This window comes from Mesoplodon densirostris, chromosome 1, assembly GCF_025265405.1.
Source record: "Mesoplodon densirostris isolate mMesDen1 chromosome 1, mMesDen1 primary haplotype, whole genome shotgun sequence".
Lineage (NCBI taxonomy): Eukaryota > Metazoa > Chordata > Mammalia > Artiodactyla > Ziphiidae > Mesoplodon > Mesoplodon densirostris.
In genome coordinates this window covers 14,555,024-14,574,370 of record NC_082661.1, presented here as the reverse complement: position 1 = coordinate 14,574,370, position 19,347 = coordinate 14,555,024, and the positions used below count along the sequence as shown (strand labels likewise).

The window sequence follows — 19,347 nt, the reverse complement described above, 5'->3', positions numbered from 1 at the left end:
GTTATTAGGAAAACACAAATAAAAGCCACATTTGAGGTTTTACTACACACTCATCAAATAGGCAGGAAATTTTAAGTCTGATAATATCAAGTGTTGGTAGGTTTGTGGAGTAACAGGAATTCTCAAACTGAAGATGTATAAATTGATAGCACCGCTTTTGAAAACTGTTCAGCGTGAAGATAGACATATCCTATGAGCCAGTGATTCAACTTCCATATATCTTACAGGAATACAAGCACTTGTGCACCAGGAAGCATGTACAGGAATGTTCATGTAGAATTTCCATAACTTCCCTGAACTGGGAATGACTCAAATGTCTATCAGTATTACAATGGATAAACACATTTTGGGACATTCATAAAGTGGGTTACGTATCAATGAATATGAATCAACTTTGGCTACATAAAATAATATGGATGAATCTTACAAAATAATATAAAGTGAAAAGAAAAAGACACAAAGGAATACACTACAATTCCAATTATATAAAGTTATAAACAGACCGTATATGTATTTACAGTAGTTTAAGGATATGTATATAGGCAAAAAAAAACCTTTTCTTTAAGAAACGGATAAAAGGATAGGACTTGAGGGTACTAGCATTGTTCTATTTCTTGATTTTGATGGTGATTACGTGGATACTCATTTTATATTATTTTAAACTGTACATAAGTTTGTGTACACTTCTACATATATATTATCACCCCCACCAAAAAAAAAAAAAGAATCAAGAACTTTGAAATTCTTTCAACTACATTATAAATGTCCTCAGTGTGGTAAACTGGATTTGACAAAATACAGTCCTGAGGAAGACAAACTGGGAAGAGAGGCATAATGCTGCCTCCAGAAAAAGGGGCAACTGGATGATACACAGTACTATTTGCTCTGACGACAGAACAACTTGATGTTCCTTAACCACTATCATTTTTAGATTTTTTTTTTTACTTCTTACTTCTATCTTTGGTTATATTATTAATCCCCTCCCTAATTGCCTTTTCTTAAAATTCTCACACATACTGAACAATCTCCCACAAAGCATAGCAAAAAGAAAGTTCTACATCCTACTCTACCCTGTGAAGTTTCCAGGACTTACCAACTGGGAAACAATCGGTCACTGAGCTTTTAACTTCATCTAGTTTGTCTTCTTTGGGCTCATAGTGGCCCAAAATGTAATTAAATTATTTTCACAAAACTTCTAATTTGCACAGAACTTTAAAACAAGTACATTTCAATCCATAAGGTGAGGGAATTAAATGATGCAAACTTTATTTTTTCCATTCTGTCAACTGAAGACAGGAATATTCAATGTCTACTTGTTAACATTCCATAGAAGGGTGGGGTTTGGGGAGGGCTCTCACTAACCAGAGGCCTCTCCTCATTCTGTAATGACCCCATCTCTGGTTCTGAGGGGAAGTTTTGAAAATGTGTATTATTGTACATAAAGATTACAAAGCAAGAAGTTATTTGTACTGCTCAGAACAGTTGTATGTATTTACATAAATGAACTAAGAATGTATGTCCAACACTGCAAACCACCTAAGTAGATAAGAGAAAGTGCTAGCTTTAAATGTTCTGAAGTATAAGTTGAAGACTGATATGGTGTCCACAGGAAAATCATCTGTAATATTAAAAAGAACTGTCAAGATGTTGCATAGACTAAAGAGAAAATATCAACAGATAGTGTGAGTTTCACAGGACAGATGAGAAGACCAGGACAAGACATCTGGGACCAATCATCCAAACCTCTGGCTAAAACTGCCCCAGGTGGAAAATATTCACCTTGAAATTCTTCAAGTGTTCTTCACGCCCACTGTGATGGTTAATTTATGAGTCAACTTGACTGGGTCATGGGGTACTCAGATAAATGATCAAACATTATTCTGGGTATTTCTGTGAGGGTTCTGGATGAGATTAACATTTAAATTGGTAGCCTGAGTGACTGTCCTCCCTAATGTGGGATGGGCCTCACTCAATCAGTTTAAGGCCTGAATACAACAAAAGGTGACCCTCCCCCAAGTAAGAGAAAATTCCTCCTGCCTGACTGCCTTGAAACTAGGACATCTGCTCTGTCCTGCTTTTGACTCAAACTGAAACACTGCCTCTTCCTGGCCTGTTGACCTTCAGACTGAAACAACGCCACAGGCTCTCCTTGGTCTCCAGCTTGCTGACTCACCCTGAAGATCCTGGGACTTGTCAGCCTCCATAGTCATGTGAACCAATTCTTGAGAATACATTCTTTTTATGTATATGATGTGTATGTACACATGTACACACACACACACATCCTATTGGTTCTATTTCTCTGGAGAACCCTGACTAATACAGTAATATACCCTACCCTTTCCCCATGAGCCACACCTGGCCAGGACCTGTCCTTTCACTCCATTACTACAAAATGACCAAGATATGCCTTTTTCCTCTCTTAACTCTCTCCCATCTGTCCTCTAAGTAAAATGAGCAGGAAGAGGAAGGGAAAGCAATAAAGCCACTTAAAGAAGCCACAGGCTCTAGTCTTTTTCTTCCACTTCCATTTCTATCCATGATCTACATCAGGGTAAAACAAACAGCTCAGGAACAAAGTTGGAAAACCTTGATTAGTGGATTCAAAGTCCATTGAAACTCAATACAAATGCAAATATACTTTTTTTTTTTTTTTTTTTTTTGCGATACGAGGGCCTCTCACTGTTGTGGCCCCTCCCGTTGCATTGCGGAGCACAGGCTCCGGATGCGCAGGCTCCGCGGCATGTGGGATCTTCCCGGACCGGGCACGAATCCGTGTCCCCCGCATCAGCAGGAGGACTCTCAACCACTGCGCCACCAGGGAAGCCCCCGCAAATACACTTTTTTGACAAGAAAGTACTCCTTACCAAAAAAATAAAAATCTCTTTCTACTGAGAAATTATATCTTATACTACTTAAATTCATCTTAAAATAAAAACCATTCATGTTATTCAATGAAAATTTTCTTTAACGGGCCTTATAAGAGTTCATGCTTTAGATATACATAGTCTGAGTCCTACTTTCATTTCTCAGTGTGACTGTAGGATGCTTTTTGAGAAAATATTCTATTTAGGTTATACTTTACTTTTAATTCTAAGGGCTCTCAAGGTTTCAGAGACTAAAAATTAAAGGCCAACAGCAAGATTATAATCGTTTTTTAATAGTTCTCCCTCCTCACAGACAGAAGTGACCTTTCTTATCAAGCTCAACATTCTAGACCTTAGAAAAAAATCAAAGTGATGAATTTCCTATTTTAAATGTCAAATTCAGAATATCTCTTACAGATTTAGCTACCCAGGAGAGAAAGAATTTAAAATACCTGAAATTCTTTCAATTGACTCTTGGATCGATCACGTGTAAAAATTATTTTGCCTTAACTACTTCAGTGGCTTAAAGTAGATCTGTTAGGTTTTTGTTAGTTCAGTACTTTTATTTTTTAAATAACTGAACAAAGCATAGCTTTCAAATTCAAGTTAGTGAGAGAAAAACATGAAAAACATTCTGGAGAAGCTCAAAATTCCTTGATCGTCCAGCAAAGGAAATCCTAATGATACGGACTGAAGTTTTAAAACTGAAGTATTATCAAAAAAATTTTTTTAGATGTCTAGCTCCTTGGTTTGGAACATCCACATGAAATTTAAACATCTACAACAGAAGAACACTGTAGGCCACAAGATGTCTTTATATGTTACAAGAAAGGAATGATACACTGGCCTTCAGAAAATTCTCTGAGACACCTGCTGATATCTTTCATACTTTTTACCACCACGCCCCTCAAAATGATGCATCTAAGCCAGTACTGCTTAAAAAGGGTACCAATAGCATAAACTTCAGTTTCTCTGACAAGGACTAACATTTGATGCAAAGCAGTCTTCCTGCACGTGCTTACCGGATAGGATTTGGAGGGGGAGGAGGAAGCGGTGGTGGAGGAGGAGGTGGGGGAGGTACCGAATTCTCAGACTGGTTCACCCGTTTCTGGAGTTCATCGACTGCACAGAGAGCAAGCATTCAGAAAAGAGCTGAAATTAAGCAACTTAACACCTTATATATGTGTAAAGGAAAAAACAACCACTCTCAAAATCAAGTTCTTTTATTAAAGCAAAGTTAGAAATTTCAGTATGAAACTGCAGAGCTCTTTAAATTTTTTATCATCAGTAAGAGAGGCCTTATATATGTTACAAAAAATTTACCATCTTTTTGCTATATATACAAACTATGGAAAAGAAAAAATAAATCAAGACAATGGCTGGATGGGTGGGAAGTAAGGATTGAGAGTAGGCTGAAGAAATATTTGTTAACAATAGAATTTACTACTCAAACACTAAGAAATTGTTAATACTTGACTTTTAAAGTATACAGACCAAGAATTAATTTTAAAGATGACATTTAGTGATGAATTTTAATAGCATACTTTCCTCCTCCACTTAATCTCCTTCAAAAACTGCAAATCCTAGAGTTCTTGATTTTAACCAGACTCAAGACTCTCAAGTGTTTAACTCAGAAACTTTTTGCTCTTTTGAAGAGCATTCTGGAAATATAATTTATTCATTCAATTCATTCAAGCCATTAATGAAACAAGTACTTACTAAGCTCCAACAATGTGGAAGAGCCTATGCTCAGTGCTGCTCATGACACAGTTCCTGACTTCAAGAAACTCAATTTGAATTTATATCACAGATGTGAATGCCTCTAATTGGGCTCTAATGGGCTACAGGTACTGCACTCAGGAATAGCTCTCCCTCTACGCAGCCACTCTACTTTCCATGACTGACTACCCTAATGATTTGTGCATTTGTTTTTACCGTCAACACTTAAATAAGCAGTGGAGGCCAGGCTCCCTGACATCAAGAATCCTCTAGTTATTTCATATGCATGTGGCTGTTTCTCTAAAGGGAGTTTGAGATCCTCATGGACAAAAGGCATGGTTTCTTTTCTTCTACATTTCTTATAGCATCCTAGGGTACTAGGTATGGCTGGGTACACACACAGCAGACAATAACTAAAAAGAATGGACTACTCCTTAATTTTAGATCAATTTAAAAAAATAAATTGTAATTCACTTTCATTGTGGATTAGAAAGCATTGAATATTTTTTAAAGGAAAAAGCCTACTTGATTTTTCTGTACAGATTTCAAAATTCTAGTATAAAATTAACCAAAAATATCTGAATTGAATATTGAAGCTGTTATAAAGGGAACAACCTGCCCCCTTAAATTATCTACTTTCCAACATAAACTTATTACTTATCCCTGTGTAGTACTCCAACTCACACATTCTTGTTAAGCCTTCTAGAACTGAATGAATAAATCGTTTAAGTATCTCCTCGTGTTTTAAAAGTTTTTCCATTTAATATATATATTGTTGCCCATTTTATCGTTAGGTGTGATACTGAAAGTATTATTTCATGTGCATAATTAGACATCGAAAATGAAGGTAGTATAAACCTAAAAAGTTTAATTCTTTTTAAAAATGCACCCTAAAATGAATAAAATAAGTATTTAACGAACACTCATCTCTGAAGCCCTGAGAAATGCTGAAGTTTTGGTCTTCCCACATTAATGATATCTCTGTCTCTTAATTCTGTATGTGATGCTCATAAAGGCTGTGAGTCCAAAGCAGAAGTCTAAATATTTGTGAATCATTTGATTACAGCGACCGTTCTAATGAATTACAATAGTCAGAAATAAGAAATTTAAAACAAATCTTGATATTTTTCTATAGCATTTAGTAAATGTACTGGTCATGAGAGATTCACATAGTAATAATAAGACATAATAAGCTACTCATTGCTTTTACCGGAATGCTTTAAATTTCTAGCTTTCTCCTCAGAATTCTGATATTTCAATTCCAATTCTTTTTTATCTTCTTCTAGGAGCTCCAGTTGCTGTTTGAGGTTGTGCATCTCTTTGCGGAGAGTTTCATTTTGTAGCTGCTCTTCTAATTTTTTGACCTATAAGTTATAAACAGACTTTTACGTGGTGACAGTTTTTCCTTTGTCAAGGAAAATAAGGGGAAAAATAAATGTTTCCCTTTTACTTTGCACTTCATAGCAAAGAGATTACAATTCATCTTAAAAGCCACACAAATCCTAGGATACAGATAATACTTAAGATCACTATCAGCAATGTGATTCAATATAAATTTATTGAAGACTTATGTCCCAGATAATTTAATTTTTAAATGTGAGTAGAAAAAGTAAAATATTCATTTAATTTAAGTAAAAAATTCATTTAAAACAGATTAACATTTTTCTGCCCAGTTTCAAAAGAAAAACTCAGGTAATCTTAAAAATTTGGTGGGACAATTTGGTAACAAATATCAAAAACCTTAAAAAAAAATAAGGAAGAAAAGGCCCTTGATTCAGTAATACTACTTTTAGAATTTGTGAAATAGTAAGACAAGTGTTCACATACATTAACTAGAATGTTCTTTGTAACAGGGAAAACTTGGAAATAACCTAAATGTCCACCAATATTACTGATTTAATAAATTATAGTTATGCTCGTTAAATGAAATACTATGCAACCATTTAAAAATCACATAACCTCACTATACACTGACATGGAAATATACATTACCAAATGGAAAAAATCAGGTTATAGAACCATATGCTTGGCATGATTCCATTTAACCTATATTCATAAAACTATACATTTACATAAAGTTTGGATATGCACCAAAATATGGAATTTTTAACTATTCTTAATTTTCTGCTTTAGCTTTTTCTGTATTTTAAAAATTTGTTTTATTATAATCATAAAAACAACACAGCTGTGTTTTAAAGATTGCTGAATCTGCAAGGGAACTTATAGACAGGTAAGAAATATTTTAAACCACATACCTGAAAGATTATCCAGAATAATTGTATGGTATAGTATAATAAGTTTTACTGACTGCTATAAGTTCGTTTATAACTTTTACCTAATCTTCAGTACCTTTCCCACTACCTCAACATGGAACATACACAACAACTTAGTCCCATCCTCAATACAATTTACTAGGTTCTTGCACGCATTATTTACTAAATGAGTTAACTACAGTAGTCGAACTTTTCAGAACCAAAATTTCTAGCATAAGCTAAATAAAAATAAACCTTCTTTCATTCCCTTCATTTGAAAAGGTAATTCCTGCATATGGGGACAAAAAAAATTATTTCCCTTCCATCCTACTCCCCAGGCCTCTTTCCCAGGGGCAAGCACAGTTACCACGTATTCATCTAGAGGTTCTCTACATATACGTCAACATTTCTTATGGAAGAAAGAAAAATTAACTCTACCTCACAACCAACTTGGTAAAAACTCCAGGAACTTCCAAGGATTAAATGTCAATACTGTTGCTTAAATAGACTTCGACAGGTGGTAACAAATGGCAGCTAACAGCCTTTCCTTCACAAACTAAGTACACTGTAAGTAGTATAAACACTGATGTAATTTTTCTCAAGTGGTTTCTTTAATTTGAAAGGCTTTGTTCCACCTCTTCGCCTCTCCTCCTCTCTGCCTCTCTTTCTCACCCACCACGGTGACTATCCTTTCTGCCTAGCACACACAGGTAGTCTGTGTCAGCTGGAATAGCTCTACTCATACAAATTGAAATAACCACTTAGGAAGTCTTTAAACATATAGATTTGTACAAGTTTACAAAATCAGAAATTTTCCCTAAGCAAATAATTACTACTAACACGGACTTTTCCTCCCTCTTTGAATAAAACCTATGCCCTCCAACAAGCTCTTTGAGACCACTACACAATACACTCTCCTAGTGTATGCAGTCTCCCAAAACACAATCAACTCAACTTGGAAATGTGGATTTCCAAACTGCACTATCCAAGCTCTTTTTGAGTTGTATCTCTTTCCCTCGCTTCTTCTGACCCTTTGGACAGTTTAAAGATCATTATAAAGCCTACGAGAGTGCATAAATTTTAGTGGGATACTATAAATTAAATTCATTTGGTAGTTATTTTTTCTAAAAGGTGAAAAGACTGGAAAGACTTAGTCACTTAGGCAAAACATGGAACTATGAGCTACTGGACTGACTCTTCTCAATCTAAGTATGTGTGTGTATTAAAACTCCAGGAGAAAATCTGGTACCTTTTGTTGATGCTCAATTCTCTCTTCTTCAAGGAGCTGTATGAGTTTTGCATTTTCATCTAAAGCTTTCAAAAGCTGCTGGTCAGGAGCAGAGTTCTGTAGCAGAAGGTGGCTTTGTCTCTTTAGCTTGTTTTGTTCAATAAACATCTGCAAAAGTTAATTATAAAAATGTATATATCAATCATTCTCACACATCTCCTCAACTGAAACTGGAACAAAAGGAAAAGTGTGTGGAGTTTTTATTAAAAAGTTAAAGGCAATTTCTGAATTATAGTATAATGATTTTAGAAGTAATGATTGCTATGATTTCATTCATAACTTTTATATAATCTTTAGAACCTTTACTCTTGCCTCAGCACAGTATATATACAATAGTTTAGTCCTATACTGAAGTTTTTAATAATTTATTATTGCTTTAAAGTACATTAGTACTAACAGTAGCAGCTAATATTTATCAAGAACTTATGCCAGGTATTCTACTAAGTATTTTATACACATTATTTTAATCCTTACATCAATCCTATGAGTCGAATGTATCTGCTATGAAAAGCTAAAATGTACTAAACACTATGGGACAGATACAGTGGCAATCATTTTACATACATTTTATCATCTAATCCTTAGAACACCACTGTCAAGTAGACACTATTATTACCCCACTTTTACTAATAAGGTAACTGAGGCTCCGAGGGGTTAAGCAGCTTTCTCAAAGACACAAGTGAGTAGCAAAATCAGGATTTAAACCCAGATCTGTCCGATTTACAAGCCCACGCTCTTAACCATCTGGCTAATCTCCGTCCTCTGCTATCTACTAGACCTAAGATTCTGTCTTAAATTAGTTTTTCCCCAGTGTCAAAAGTAGTTAATAATAAGAGGGTAAAGAGGAGAAGGAAAAAGGTATATTAATATTTACTGAGCATTTTATAGAACAATTTACATATATTATTAACTTAATCTTCACAACTTTACATGATTGAAGGCAACATTATTTTCTATTCACCCATTATTTCTTTTCCTTAATACCCTACACAAGTCAGCCAATGGGTGATTCCAAGCATGAAATGTTTTTCAAATTCTGATATCGGGCCTATCTTACAGTAGAGCAACAACATTTTCAAGTGAAATTTACATTCTTCCTCCATCTAACACCTCATTTCTCTGTAAAAATAGGTATAGATAGAGTGTGAATGAATGTGTGTGAGCGCACAAGTGCCAGGCTGGAGAAAAGTGAGACGGGAGGTGTCCACACACTAGGGAAGAGTAATCAGTATTCCATCATAGTATCTTAAACTTGAGATCGATGGTTTAATTGAAATGACTTATTTTTTCAGGTTACTATTATTTTTAAAAATTATTTTTTTACACATTTTTCCCTCTTAAAACTTAACTGGTTGGGGTCCCTTGCTGGTACCTTAGAAAATATCTCAGTCAACATGAAAGGCCAGCAAAAAGCAGCTGACGTAAGTGAGATTCTCTGGCTTCCCAACAAATGAGGCCTTTTGCCAAGAGAACTCAGCGGGCAGGAGCAAACAGAGAGGAAGCAGTCAGCGAGGCTGACCAGGACAGAAGTGGGAGCTCAGCACTAAGACAAGGCAGGGCACAGGTGACCATCAATGCCAAGGGTGCTTTATTACTCTCCCTGCACTGCTTCTCTGTACTCTGGTTCTCTCTTGGGAAAAGGGATAGCTCTCCTTTTCCGTGTAGCACTCAGGAAAACTTGCTTAACTTTACATGATTATAAATGATCTCAACTCTGTTATTCTGGAGAGAAAAGAATAAAGATATGTCTTAGGGATGCTAACAACATGAATTTCTTTTGCAAAACCCTGTAACAATCCCTAAATTACAATATAAGATGAAAAGAACATACAGAAAAGAAATTCCTTTCAATAACAATGGTAACTTGAAAAATATTAGTCATTAGACTACCTTTTCTAGACTTTAAGATACTAAAATAAAACACTAAATAATGCTTTTTCTAAGATGTATTTAAAGAAAATTCAGTTACCAAACACTAATGAAATTGGTTTTTAGCTATGGTAAGAACTTGTTGGTTAGAGTTATTAAGTTGGTCCCTTACCAGACAGACAAATAACATCATCGGTATCAGAATTTCAGAGAAATTTTCCTAAATCTTTTCAAAGAATGAGAAGAAAATGTTGTATTATTAATATATAATTCATTTTTTCCAAAATGACATTAAAATATCATCATTTGAGTTGTCTGAAAACAACACGAATTACATAATAGTTTCACAGCATATTGGGACTACATGTTGAAAAAGGTATCCACACCATTAAACAGAGAAAAGAAAAACTACATTAAATAGCAAAAATTATATATTCAAAAAGTACAGGAAAGTCATCAAAAATTGAAATTATGTTGAGGAAATACAAAAACTTAACATAGCTATGAAGACAACTCATTGTTTCTTCCTTGTGGGGGATCATGGTTTTGATTTCAGGGTTTTGGGGTTTTTTTTAATTCATTTATTTTTGGCTGCGTTGGGTCTTGGTTGCTGCCTGCAGGCTTCCTCTAGTTGTGGCAAGTGGGGGCTACCCTTCGTTGTGGTGCGCAGGCTTCTCATTGCAGGGGCTTCTCATTGCAGAACACGAGTTCTAGGCACACAGGCTTCATTAGTTGTGGTGCGTGGGCTCAGGAGTTGTGGCACGTGGGCTCAGTAGTTGTGGCACACAGGCTTAGTTGCTCCGTGGCATGTGGGATCTTCCCAGACCAGGGCTCAAACCTGTGTCCCCTGCATTGGCAGGCGGATTCTTAACCACTGCGCCACCAGGGAAGTACTGGTTTTGGTTTTTAATTGGACAAGTATGAACAGAAGTAAGGAAGAAACATTCAATTTTTAATTTACACATTTGATAATTATTTGTATGTTTACAAGGTATATATCTTCCTTTTGTAACTAAAAAGGTAAACTAAATTAACTTCAAAAATTGATTTCTGGGCCTCCCTGGTGGTGCAAGTGGTTGAGAGTCCGCCTGCCGATGCAGGGGATACGGGTTCGTGCCCCGGTCTGGGAGGATCCCATGTGCCGCGGAGCGGCTGGGCCCGTGAGCCATGGCCGCTGAGCCTGCGCGTCCGGAGCCTGCGCGTCCGGAGCCTGTGCTCCGCAACGGGGGAGGCCACAACAGTGAGAGGCCTGCATACCGCAAAAAAAAAAAAAAAAAAAAAAAAAATTGATTTCTGAGCAGAAGCAAGAAGAACTGCAATCCTGCAGCCTGTGAAACAAAAACCACATTCACAGAGAGACAGACAAGATGAAAAGGCAGAGGGCTATGTACCAGATGAAGGAACAAGATAAAACCCCTGAAAAACAACTAAATGAAGTAGAGATAGGCAACCTTCCAGAAAAAGAATTCAGAATAATGATAGTGAAGATGGTCCAAGACCTCGGAAAAACAATGGAGGCAAAGATCGAGAGGGTGCAAGAAATGTTTAACAAAGACCTAGATTTAAAGAACAAACAAACAGAGATGAGCAATACAATAACTGAACTGAAAACTACACTAGGAGGAATCAACAGCAGATAACTGAGGCAGAAGAACGGATAAGTGACCTGGAAGACAGAATGCTGGAATTCACTGCTGCAGAACAGAATAAAGAAAAAAGAATGAAGAAATGAAGACAGCCTAAGAGACCGCTGGGACAACATTAAATGCCATCTGCATTATAGGGGTCCCAGAAGGAGAAGTGAGAGAGAAAGGACCAGAGAAAACATCTGAAGAGATTATAGTTGAAAACTTCCCTAACATGGGAAAGGAAATAGCCACTCAAGTCCAGGAAGCTCAGCGAGTCCCATACAGGATAAACCCAAGGAGACACATGCCAAGACACATAGTAATCAAATTAGCAAAAATTAAAGACAAAGAAAAATTATTGAAAGCAGCAAGGGAAAAATGACAAATAACATACAAGAGAACTCCAGTAAAGTTAACAGCTGATTTCTCAGCAGAAGCTCTACAAGCCAGAAGGGACTGGCATGATATACTTAAAGTGATGAAAGGGAAGAACCTACAACCAAGATTACTCTACCTGGCAAGCATCTCATTCAGATTTGATGGAGAAATCAAAAGCTTTACAGACAAGCAAAAGCTAAGAGAATTCAGCACCACCAAACCAGCTCTACAACAAATGCTAAAGGAACTTCTCTAAGTGGGAAACACAAGAGAAGAAAAGGACCTACAAAAACAAACCCAAACCAATTAAGAAAATGGTCATAGGAACATACATATCGATAATTACCTTAAACGTGAATGGATTAAATGTGCCAAGCAAAAGACACAGGCTTGCTTAATGTATACAAAAACAAGACCCATCTATATGCTGTCTACAAGAAACCCACTTCAGACCTAGGGATACATACAGACTGAAAGTGAGGGGATGGAAAAAGATATTCCATGCAAATGGAAATCAAAAGAAAGATGGAGTAGCAATACTCATATCAGATAAAATAGACTTTAAAATAAAGAATGTTACAAGAGACAAGGAAGGACACTACATAATGATAAAGGGATCAATCCAAGAAGAAGATAAAACAATTATAAATATACATGCACCCAACATAGGAGCACCTCAATACATAAGGCAACTGCTAACAGCTATAAAAGAGGAAATCAACAGTTAAATCAATAATAGTGGGGGACTTTAACACCTCACTTACACCAATGGACAGATCATCCAAAATGAAAATAAATAAGGAAACAGAAGCTTTAAATGACACAATAGAGCAAATAGATTTCACTGATATTTATAGAACATTCCATCCAAAAACAACAGAATAAACTTTCTTCTCAAGTCCACACAGAACATTCTCCAGGATAGATCACATCTTGGGTCACAAATCAAGCCTCAGTAAATAAAAGAAAACTGAAATCATATCAAGCATCTTTTCTGTCCACAACGCTATGAGATTAGAAATGAATTACAGGGAAAAAAACATAAAAAACACAAACACATGGAGGCTAAACAATACGTTACTAAATAACCAACAGATCACTGAAGAAATCAAAGAGGAAATCAAAAAATACCTAGACACAAATGACAGTGAAAACACAACGATCCAAAACCTATGGGGTGCAGCAAAAGCAGTTCTAATAGGGAAGTTTATAGCTATACAAGCCTACCTCAAGAAACAAGAAAAATCTAAAATAAACAATCTAACCTTACACCTAAAGGAACTAGAGAAAGAAGAACAAACAAAACCCAAAGTTAGCAGAAGGAAAGAAATCATAAAGACCAGAGCAGAAATAAATGAAATAGAAAATAAGAAAACAATAGCAAAGATCAATAAAACTAAAAGCTGGTTTTTTGAGTAGATAAACAAAATTGATAAACCATTAGCCAGACTCATCAAGAAAAAGAGGGAGAGGACTCAAATCAAAATTAGAAATGAAAAAGGAGAAGTTACAACAGACACTGCAGAAATACAAAGCATCCTAAGAGACTACTACAAGCAACTCTATGGCAATAAAATGGACAACCTGGAAGAAATGGATGAATTCTTAGAAAGGTATAACCTTCTAAGACTGAATCAGGAAGAAATAGAAAATATGAACAGACCAATCACAAGTAATGAAATTGAAACTGTGATTAAAAATCTTTCAACAAACAAAAGTCCAGGACCAGATGGCTTCACAGGTGAATTTAGAGAAGAGCTAACACCCATCCTTCTAAAACGCTTACAAAAAATTGCAGAGGAAGGAACACTCCCAAACACATTCTATGAGGCCACCATCACCCTAATACCAAAACTAGACAAAGATACTACAAAAAAAGAAAATTACAGACCAATAACTCATGAATATAGATGCAAAAATCCTCAACAAAATACTAGCAAACAGAATCCAACAACACATTAAAGAGATCATACACCATGATCAAGTGGGATTTGTCCCAGGGATGCAAGGATTCTTCAATATACGCAAATCAATCAATGTGATACATATTAACAAACTGAAGAATAAAAACCATATGATCATCTCAATAGATGCAGAAAAAGCTTTTGACAAAATTCAACACCCATTTATGATAAAAACTCTCCAGAAAGTGGGCATAGGACTTCCGGGTAAGATGGCGGAAGAGTAAGACGCGGAGATCACCTTCCTCCCCACAGATACACCAGAAATACAGCTACACGTGCAACAACTCCTACAGAACACCTACTGAACGCTGGCAGAAGACCCAAGACCTCCCAAAAGGCAAGAAACTCCCCACATACCTGGGTAGGGCAAAGCAGAGAGATTCCCGCACAGAGGAGCGGTGCCGAGCGGCACTCACCAGCCCGAGAGGCTTGTCTGCTCCCCCCGCCAGGGCGAGCGGCGCTGGAGCTGAGGCTCGGGCTTCGGTCAGAGCGCAGGGAGAGGACTGGGACTGGCGGCGAGAACTCAGCCTGAAGGGGGCTAATGTGCCACAGCTAGCTGGGAGGGAGTCCGGGAAAACTCTGGAGCTGCCGAAGAGGCAGGAGACTTTTTCTTCCCTCTTGGTTTCCTGGTGCGCGAGGAGAGGGGATTAAGAGCGCCGCGTAAAGGAGCTCCAGAGACGGGCGCGAGTCGCGGCTGAAAGCGCGGAGCCCAGAGACGGGCGTGGGACGCTGGGGCTGCTGCTGCCGCCGCCAAGAAGCCTGTGTGCGAGCGCAGGACACTGTCCACACCGCCCTTCCGGGAGCCTGTGCAGCCTGCCACTGCCGGGGTCCCGGGATCCAGGGGCGGCTTCCCTGGGAGAACGCACGGCGCGCCTCGGGCTGGTGCAACGTCACGCCGACCTCTGCCGCTGCAGGCTCGCCCCGCACTCTGTGCCCCTCCCTCCCGCCCGGCCTGAGTGAGCCAGAGTCCCCGAAGAGGCTGCTCCTTTAACCCTATCCTGTCTGAGCGAAGAACAGACGCCCTCCGGCGACCTACACGCAGAGGCGGGGCCAAATCCAAAGCTGAGACCCAGGAGCTGTGAGAACAAAGAAGAGAAAGGGAAACCTCTCCCAGCAGCCTCAGAAGCAGCGGATTAAAGCTCCACAATCAACTTCATGTACCCTGCATCTGTGGAATACATGAATAGACAACAGATCATCCCAAATTGAGGAGCCAGGAGTCAGTGCTGTGCCTCTGAGGTGGGAGAGCGAACTTCAGAACACTGGTCCACAAGAGACCTCCCAGCTCCACATAATATCAAACGGCGAAAATCTTCCAGAGATCTCCATCTCAACACCAGCACCCAGCTTCACTCAACGACCAGCAAGCTACAGTGCTGGACACCCTATGCCAAACAACTAGCAAGACAGGAACACAACACCACCCATTAGCAGAGAGGCTGCCTCAAATCATAAAAAGTCCGCAAACACCCCAAAACACACCACCAGACGTGGACCTGCCCACCAGAAAGACAAGATCCAGCCTCATCCACCAGAACACAGGCAGTAGTCCCCTCCACCAAGAAGCCTACACAACCCACTAAACCAACCTTAGCCACTGGGGACAGACACCAAAAACAACGGGAACTACGAACCTGCAGCCTGCAAAGAGGAGACCCCAAACACAGTAACATAAGCAAAATGAGAAGACAGAAAAACACACAGCAGGAGAAGGAGCAAGATAAAAACCCACCAGACCTAACAAATGAAGAGGTAATAGGCAGTCTATCTGAAAAAGAATTCAGAATAATGATGGTAAAGATGATCCAAAATCTTGGAAATAGAATAGACAAAATGCAAGAAACAGTTAACAAGGACCTAGAAGAACTAAAGACGAATCAAGCATCGATTAAAAACACAATAAATGAAATAAAAAATACTCTAGATGGGATCAATAGCAGAATAACTGAGGCAGAAGAACGGATAAGTGAGGTGGAAGATAAAATAGTGGAAATAACTGCTGCACAGCAAAATAAAGAAAAAAGAATGAAAATAACAGAGGACAGTCTCAGAGACCTCTGGGACAACATTAAACGCACCAACATTCGAATTATAGGGGTTCCAGAAGAAGAAGAGAAAAAGAAAGGGACTGAGAAAATATTTGAAGAGATTATAGTTGAAAACTTCCCTAATATGGGAAAGGAAATAGTTAATCAAGTCCAGGAGGCACAGAGAGTCCCATACAGAATAAATCCAAGGAGAAATACACCAAGACACATATTAATCAAACTGTCAAAAATTAAACACAAAGAAATCATATTAAAAGCAGCAAGGCAAAAACAACAAATAACACACAAGGGAATCCCCATCAGGATAACAGCTGATCTCTCAGCTGAAACTCTACAAGCCAGAAGGGAGTGGCAGGACATACTTAAAGTGATGAAGGAGAAAAACCTGCAACCAAGATTACTCTACCCAGCAAGGATCTCATTCAGATTTGATGGAGAAATTAAAACCTTTACAGACAAGCAAAAGCTGAGAGAGTTCAGCACCACCAAACCAGCTTTACAACAAATGCTAAAGGAACTTCTCTAGGCAAGAAACACAACAGAAGGAAAAGAACTACAATAACGAACCCAAAACAATTAAGAAAATGGGAATAGGAACATACATATCAATAATTACCTTAAATGTAAATGGACTAAATGCTCCCACCAAAAGACACAGACTGGCTGAATGGATACAAAAACAAGACCCATATATATGCTGTCTACAAGAGACCCACTTCAGACCTAGAGATACATACAGACTGAAAGTAAGGGGATGGAAAAAGATATTCCATGCAAATGGAAACCAAAAGAAAGCTGGAGTAGCAATTCTCATATCAGACAAAATAGACTTTAAAATAAAGACTACTAGAAGAGACAAAGAAGGACACTACATAATGATCAAGGGATCAATCCAAGAAGAAGATATAACAATTGTAAATATTTATGCACCAAACATAGGAGCACCTCAATACATAAGGGAAATATTAACAGCCATAAAAGGAGAAATCGACAGTAACACAATCATAGTAGGGGACTTTAACACCCCACTTTCACCAATGGACAGGTCATCCAAAATGAAAATAAATAAGGAAACACAAGCTTTAAATGATATATTAAACAAGATGGACTTAATTGATATTTATAGGACATTCCATCCAAAAACAACAGAATACACATATTTCTCAAGTGCTCATGGAACATTCTCCAGGATAGATCATATCTTGGGTCACAAATCAAGCCTTGGTAAATTTAAGAAAATTGAAATTGTATCAAGTATCTTTTCCGACCACAATGCTATGAGACTAGATATCAATTACAGGAAAAGAGCTGTAAAACATACAAACACATGGAGGCTAAACAATACACTACTTAATAACGAAGTGATCACTGAAGAAATCAAAGAGGAAATTAAAAAATACCTAGAAACAAATGACAATGGAGACACGACGACCCAAAACCTATGGGATGCAGCAAAAGCAGTTCTAAGAGGGAAGTTTATGGCAATACAATCCCACCTTAAGAAACAGGAAATATCTCGAATAAACAACCTAACCTTGCACCTAAAGCAATTAGAGAAAGAAGAACAAAAACATCCCAAAGTTAGCAGAAGGAAAGAAATCATAAAAATCAGATCAGAAATAAATGAAAAAGAAATGAAGGAAACGATAGCAAAGATCAATAAAACTAAAAGCTGGTTCTTTGAGAAGATAAACAAAATTGATAAACCATTAGCCAGACTCATCAAGAAAAAAAGGGAGAAGACTCAAATCAATAGAATTAGAAATGAAAAAGGAGAAGTAACAACTGACACTGCAGAAATACAAAAGATCATGAGAGATTACTATAAGCAACTCTATGCCAATAAAATGGACAACCTGGAAGAAATGGACAAATTCTTAGAAATGCACAACCTGCCAAGACTGAATCAGGAAGAAATAGAAAATATGAACAGACCAATCACAAGCACTGAAATTGAAACTGTGATTAAAAATCTTCCAACAAACAAAAGCCCAGGACCAGATGGCTTCACAGGCGAATTCTATCAAGCATTTAGAGAAGAGCTAACACCTATCCTTCTGAAACTCTTCCAAAATATAGCAGAGGGAGGAACACTCCCAAACTCATTCTACGAGGCCACCATCACCTTGATACCAAAACCAGACAAGGATGTCACAAAGAAAGAAAACTACAGGCCAATATCACTGATGAACATAGATGCAAAAATCCTCAACAAAATACTAGCAAACAGAATCCAACAGCACATTAAAAGGATCATACACCATGATCAAGTGGGGTTTATTCCAGGAATGCAAGGATTCTTCAATATACGCAAATCAATCAATGTGATACACCATATTAACAAGTTGAAGGAGAAAAACCATATGATCATCTCAATAGATGCAGAGAAAGCTTTTGACAAAATTCAACACCCATTTATGATAAAAACCCTGCAGAAAGTAGGCATAGAGGGAACTTTCCTCAACATAATAAAGGCCATATATGACAAACCCACAGCCAGCATCGTCCTCAATGGTGAAAAACTGAAACCATTTCCACTAAGATCAGGAACAAGACAAGGTTGCCCACTCTCACCACTCTTATTCAACATAGTTTTGGAAGTTTTAGCCACAGCAATCAGAGAAGAAAAGGAAATAAAAGGAATCCAAATGGGAAAAGAAGAAGTAAAGCTGTCACTGTTTGCAGATGACATGATACTATACATAGAGAATCCTAAAGATGCTACCAGAAAACTACTAGAGCTAATCAATGAATTTGGTAAAGTTGCAGGATACAAAATTAATGCACAGAAATCTCTGGCATTCCTATATACTAATGATGAAAAATCTGAAAGTGAAATCAAGGAAACACTCCCATTTACCATTGCAACAAAAAGAATAAAATATCTAGGAATAAACCTACCTAAGGAGACAAAAGACCTGTATGCAGAAAATTATAAGACACTGATGAAAGAAATTAAAGATGATACAAATAGATGGAGAGATGTACCATGTTCTTGGATTGGAAGAATCAACATTGTGAAAATGACTCTACTACCCAAAGCAATCTACAGATTCAATGCAATCCCTATCAAACTACCAATGGCATTTTTCACAGAACTAGAACAAAAAATTTCACAATTTGTATGGAAACACAAAAGACCCCGAATAGCCAAAGCAATCTTGAGAACGAAAAATGGAGCTGGAGGAATCAGGCTCCCTGACTTCAGACTGTACTACAAAGCTACAGTAATCAAGACAGTATGGTACTGGCACAAAAACAGAAAGATAGATCAATGGAACAGGATAGAAAGCCCAGAGATAAACCCACGGACATATGGTCACCTTATCTTTGA

General features: G+C 37.6%; 1 protein-coding gene across 3 annotated transcripts in view; it reads right to left on the bottom strand.

Annotated features, from left to right (window-relative positions):
- SHTN1 (shootin 1) overlaps window positions 1-19,347 on the bottom strand; it is a 112,153-nt gene that overhangs the window by 40,364 nt on the left and 52,442 nt on the right. For all 3 annotated transcript variants that reach the window (XM_060099139.1, XM_060099120.1, XM_060099129.1), the window contains 3 exons: window positions 8,088-8,234; window positions 5,797-5,950; window positions 3,890-3,989 (listed from right to left, as the gene is read on the bottom strand). In XM_060099139.1, the coding sequence (XP_059955122.1) occupies window positions 3,890-3,989; window positions 5,797-5,950; window positions 8,088-8,234 (401 nt within the window). The remainder of the gene's footprint in view (window positions 1-3,889; window positions 3,990-5,796; window positions 5,951-8,087; window positions 8,235-19,347) is intronic.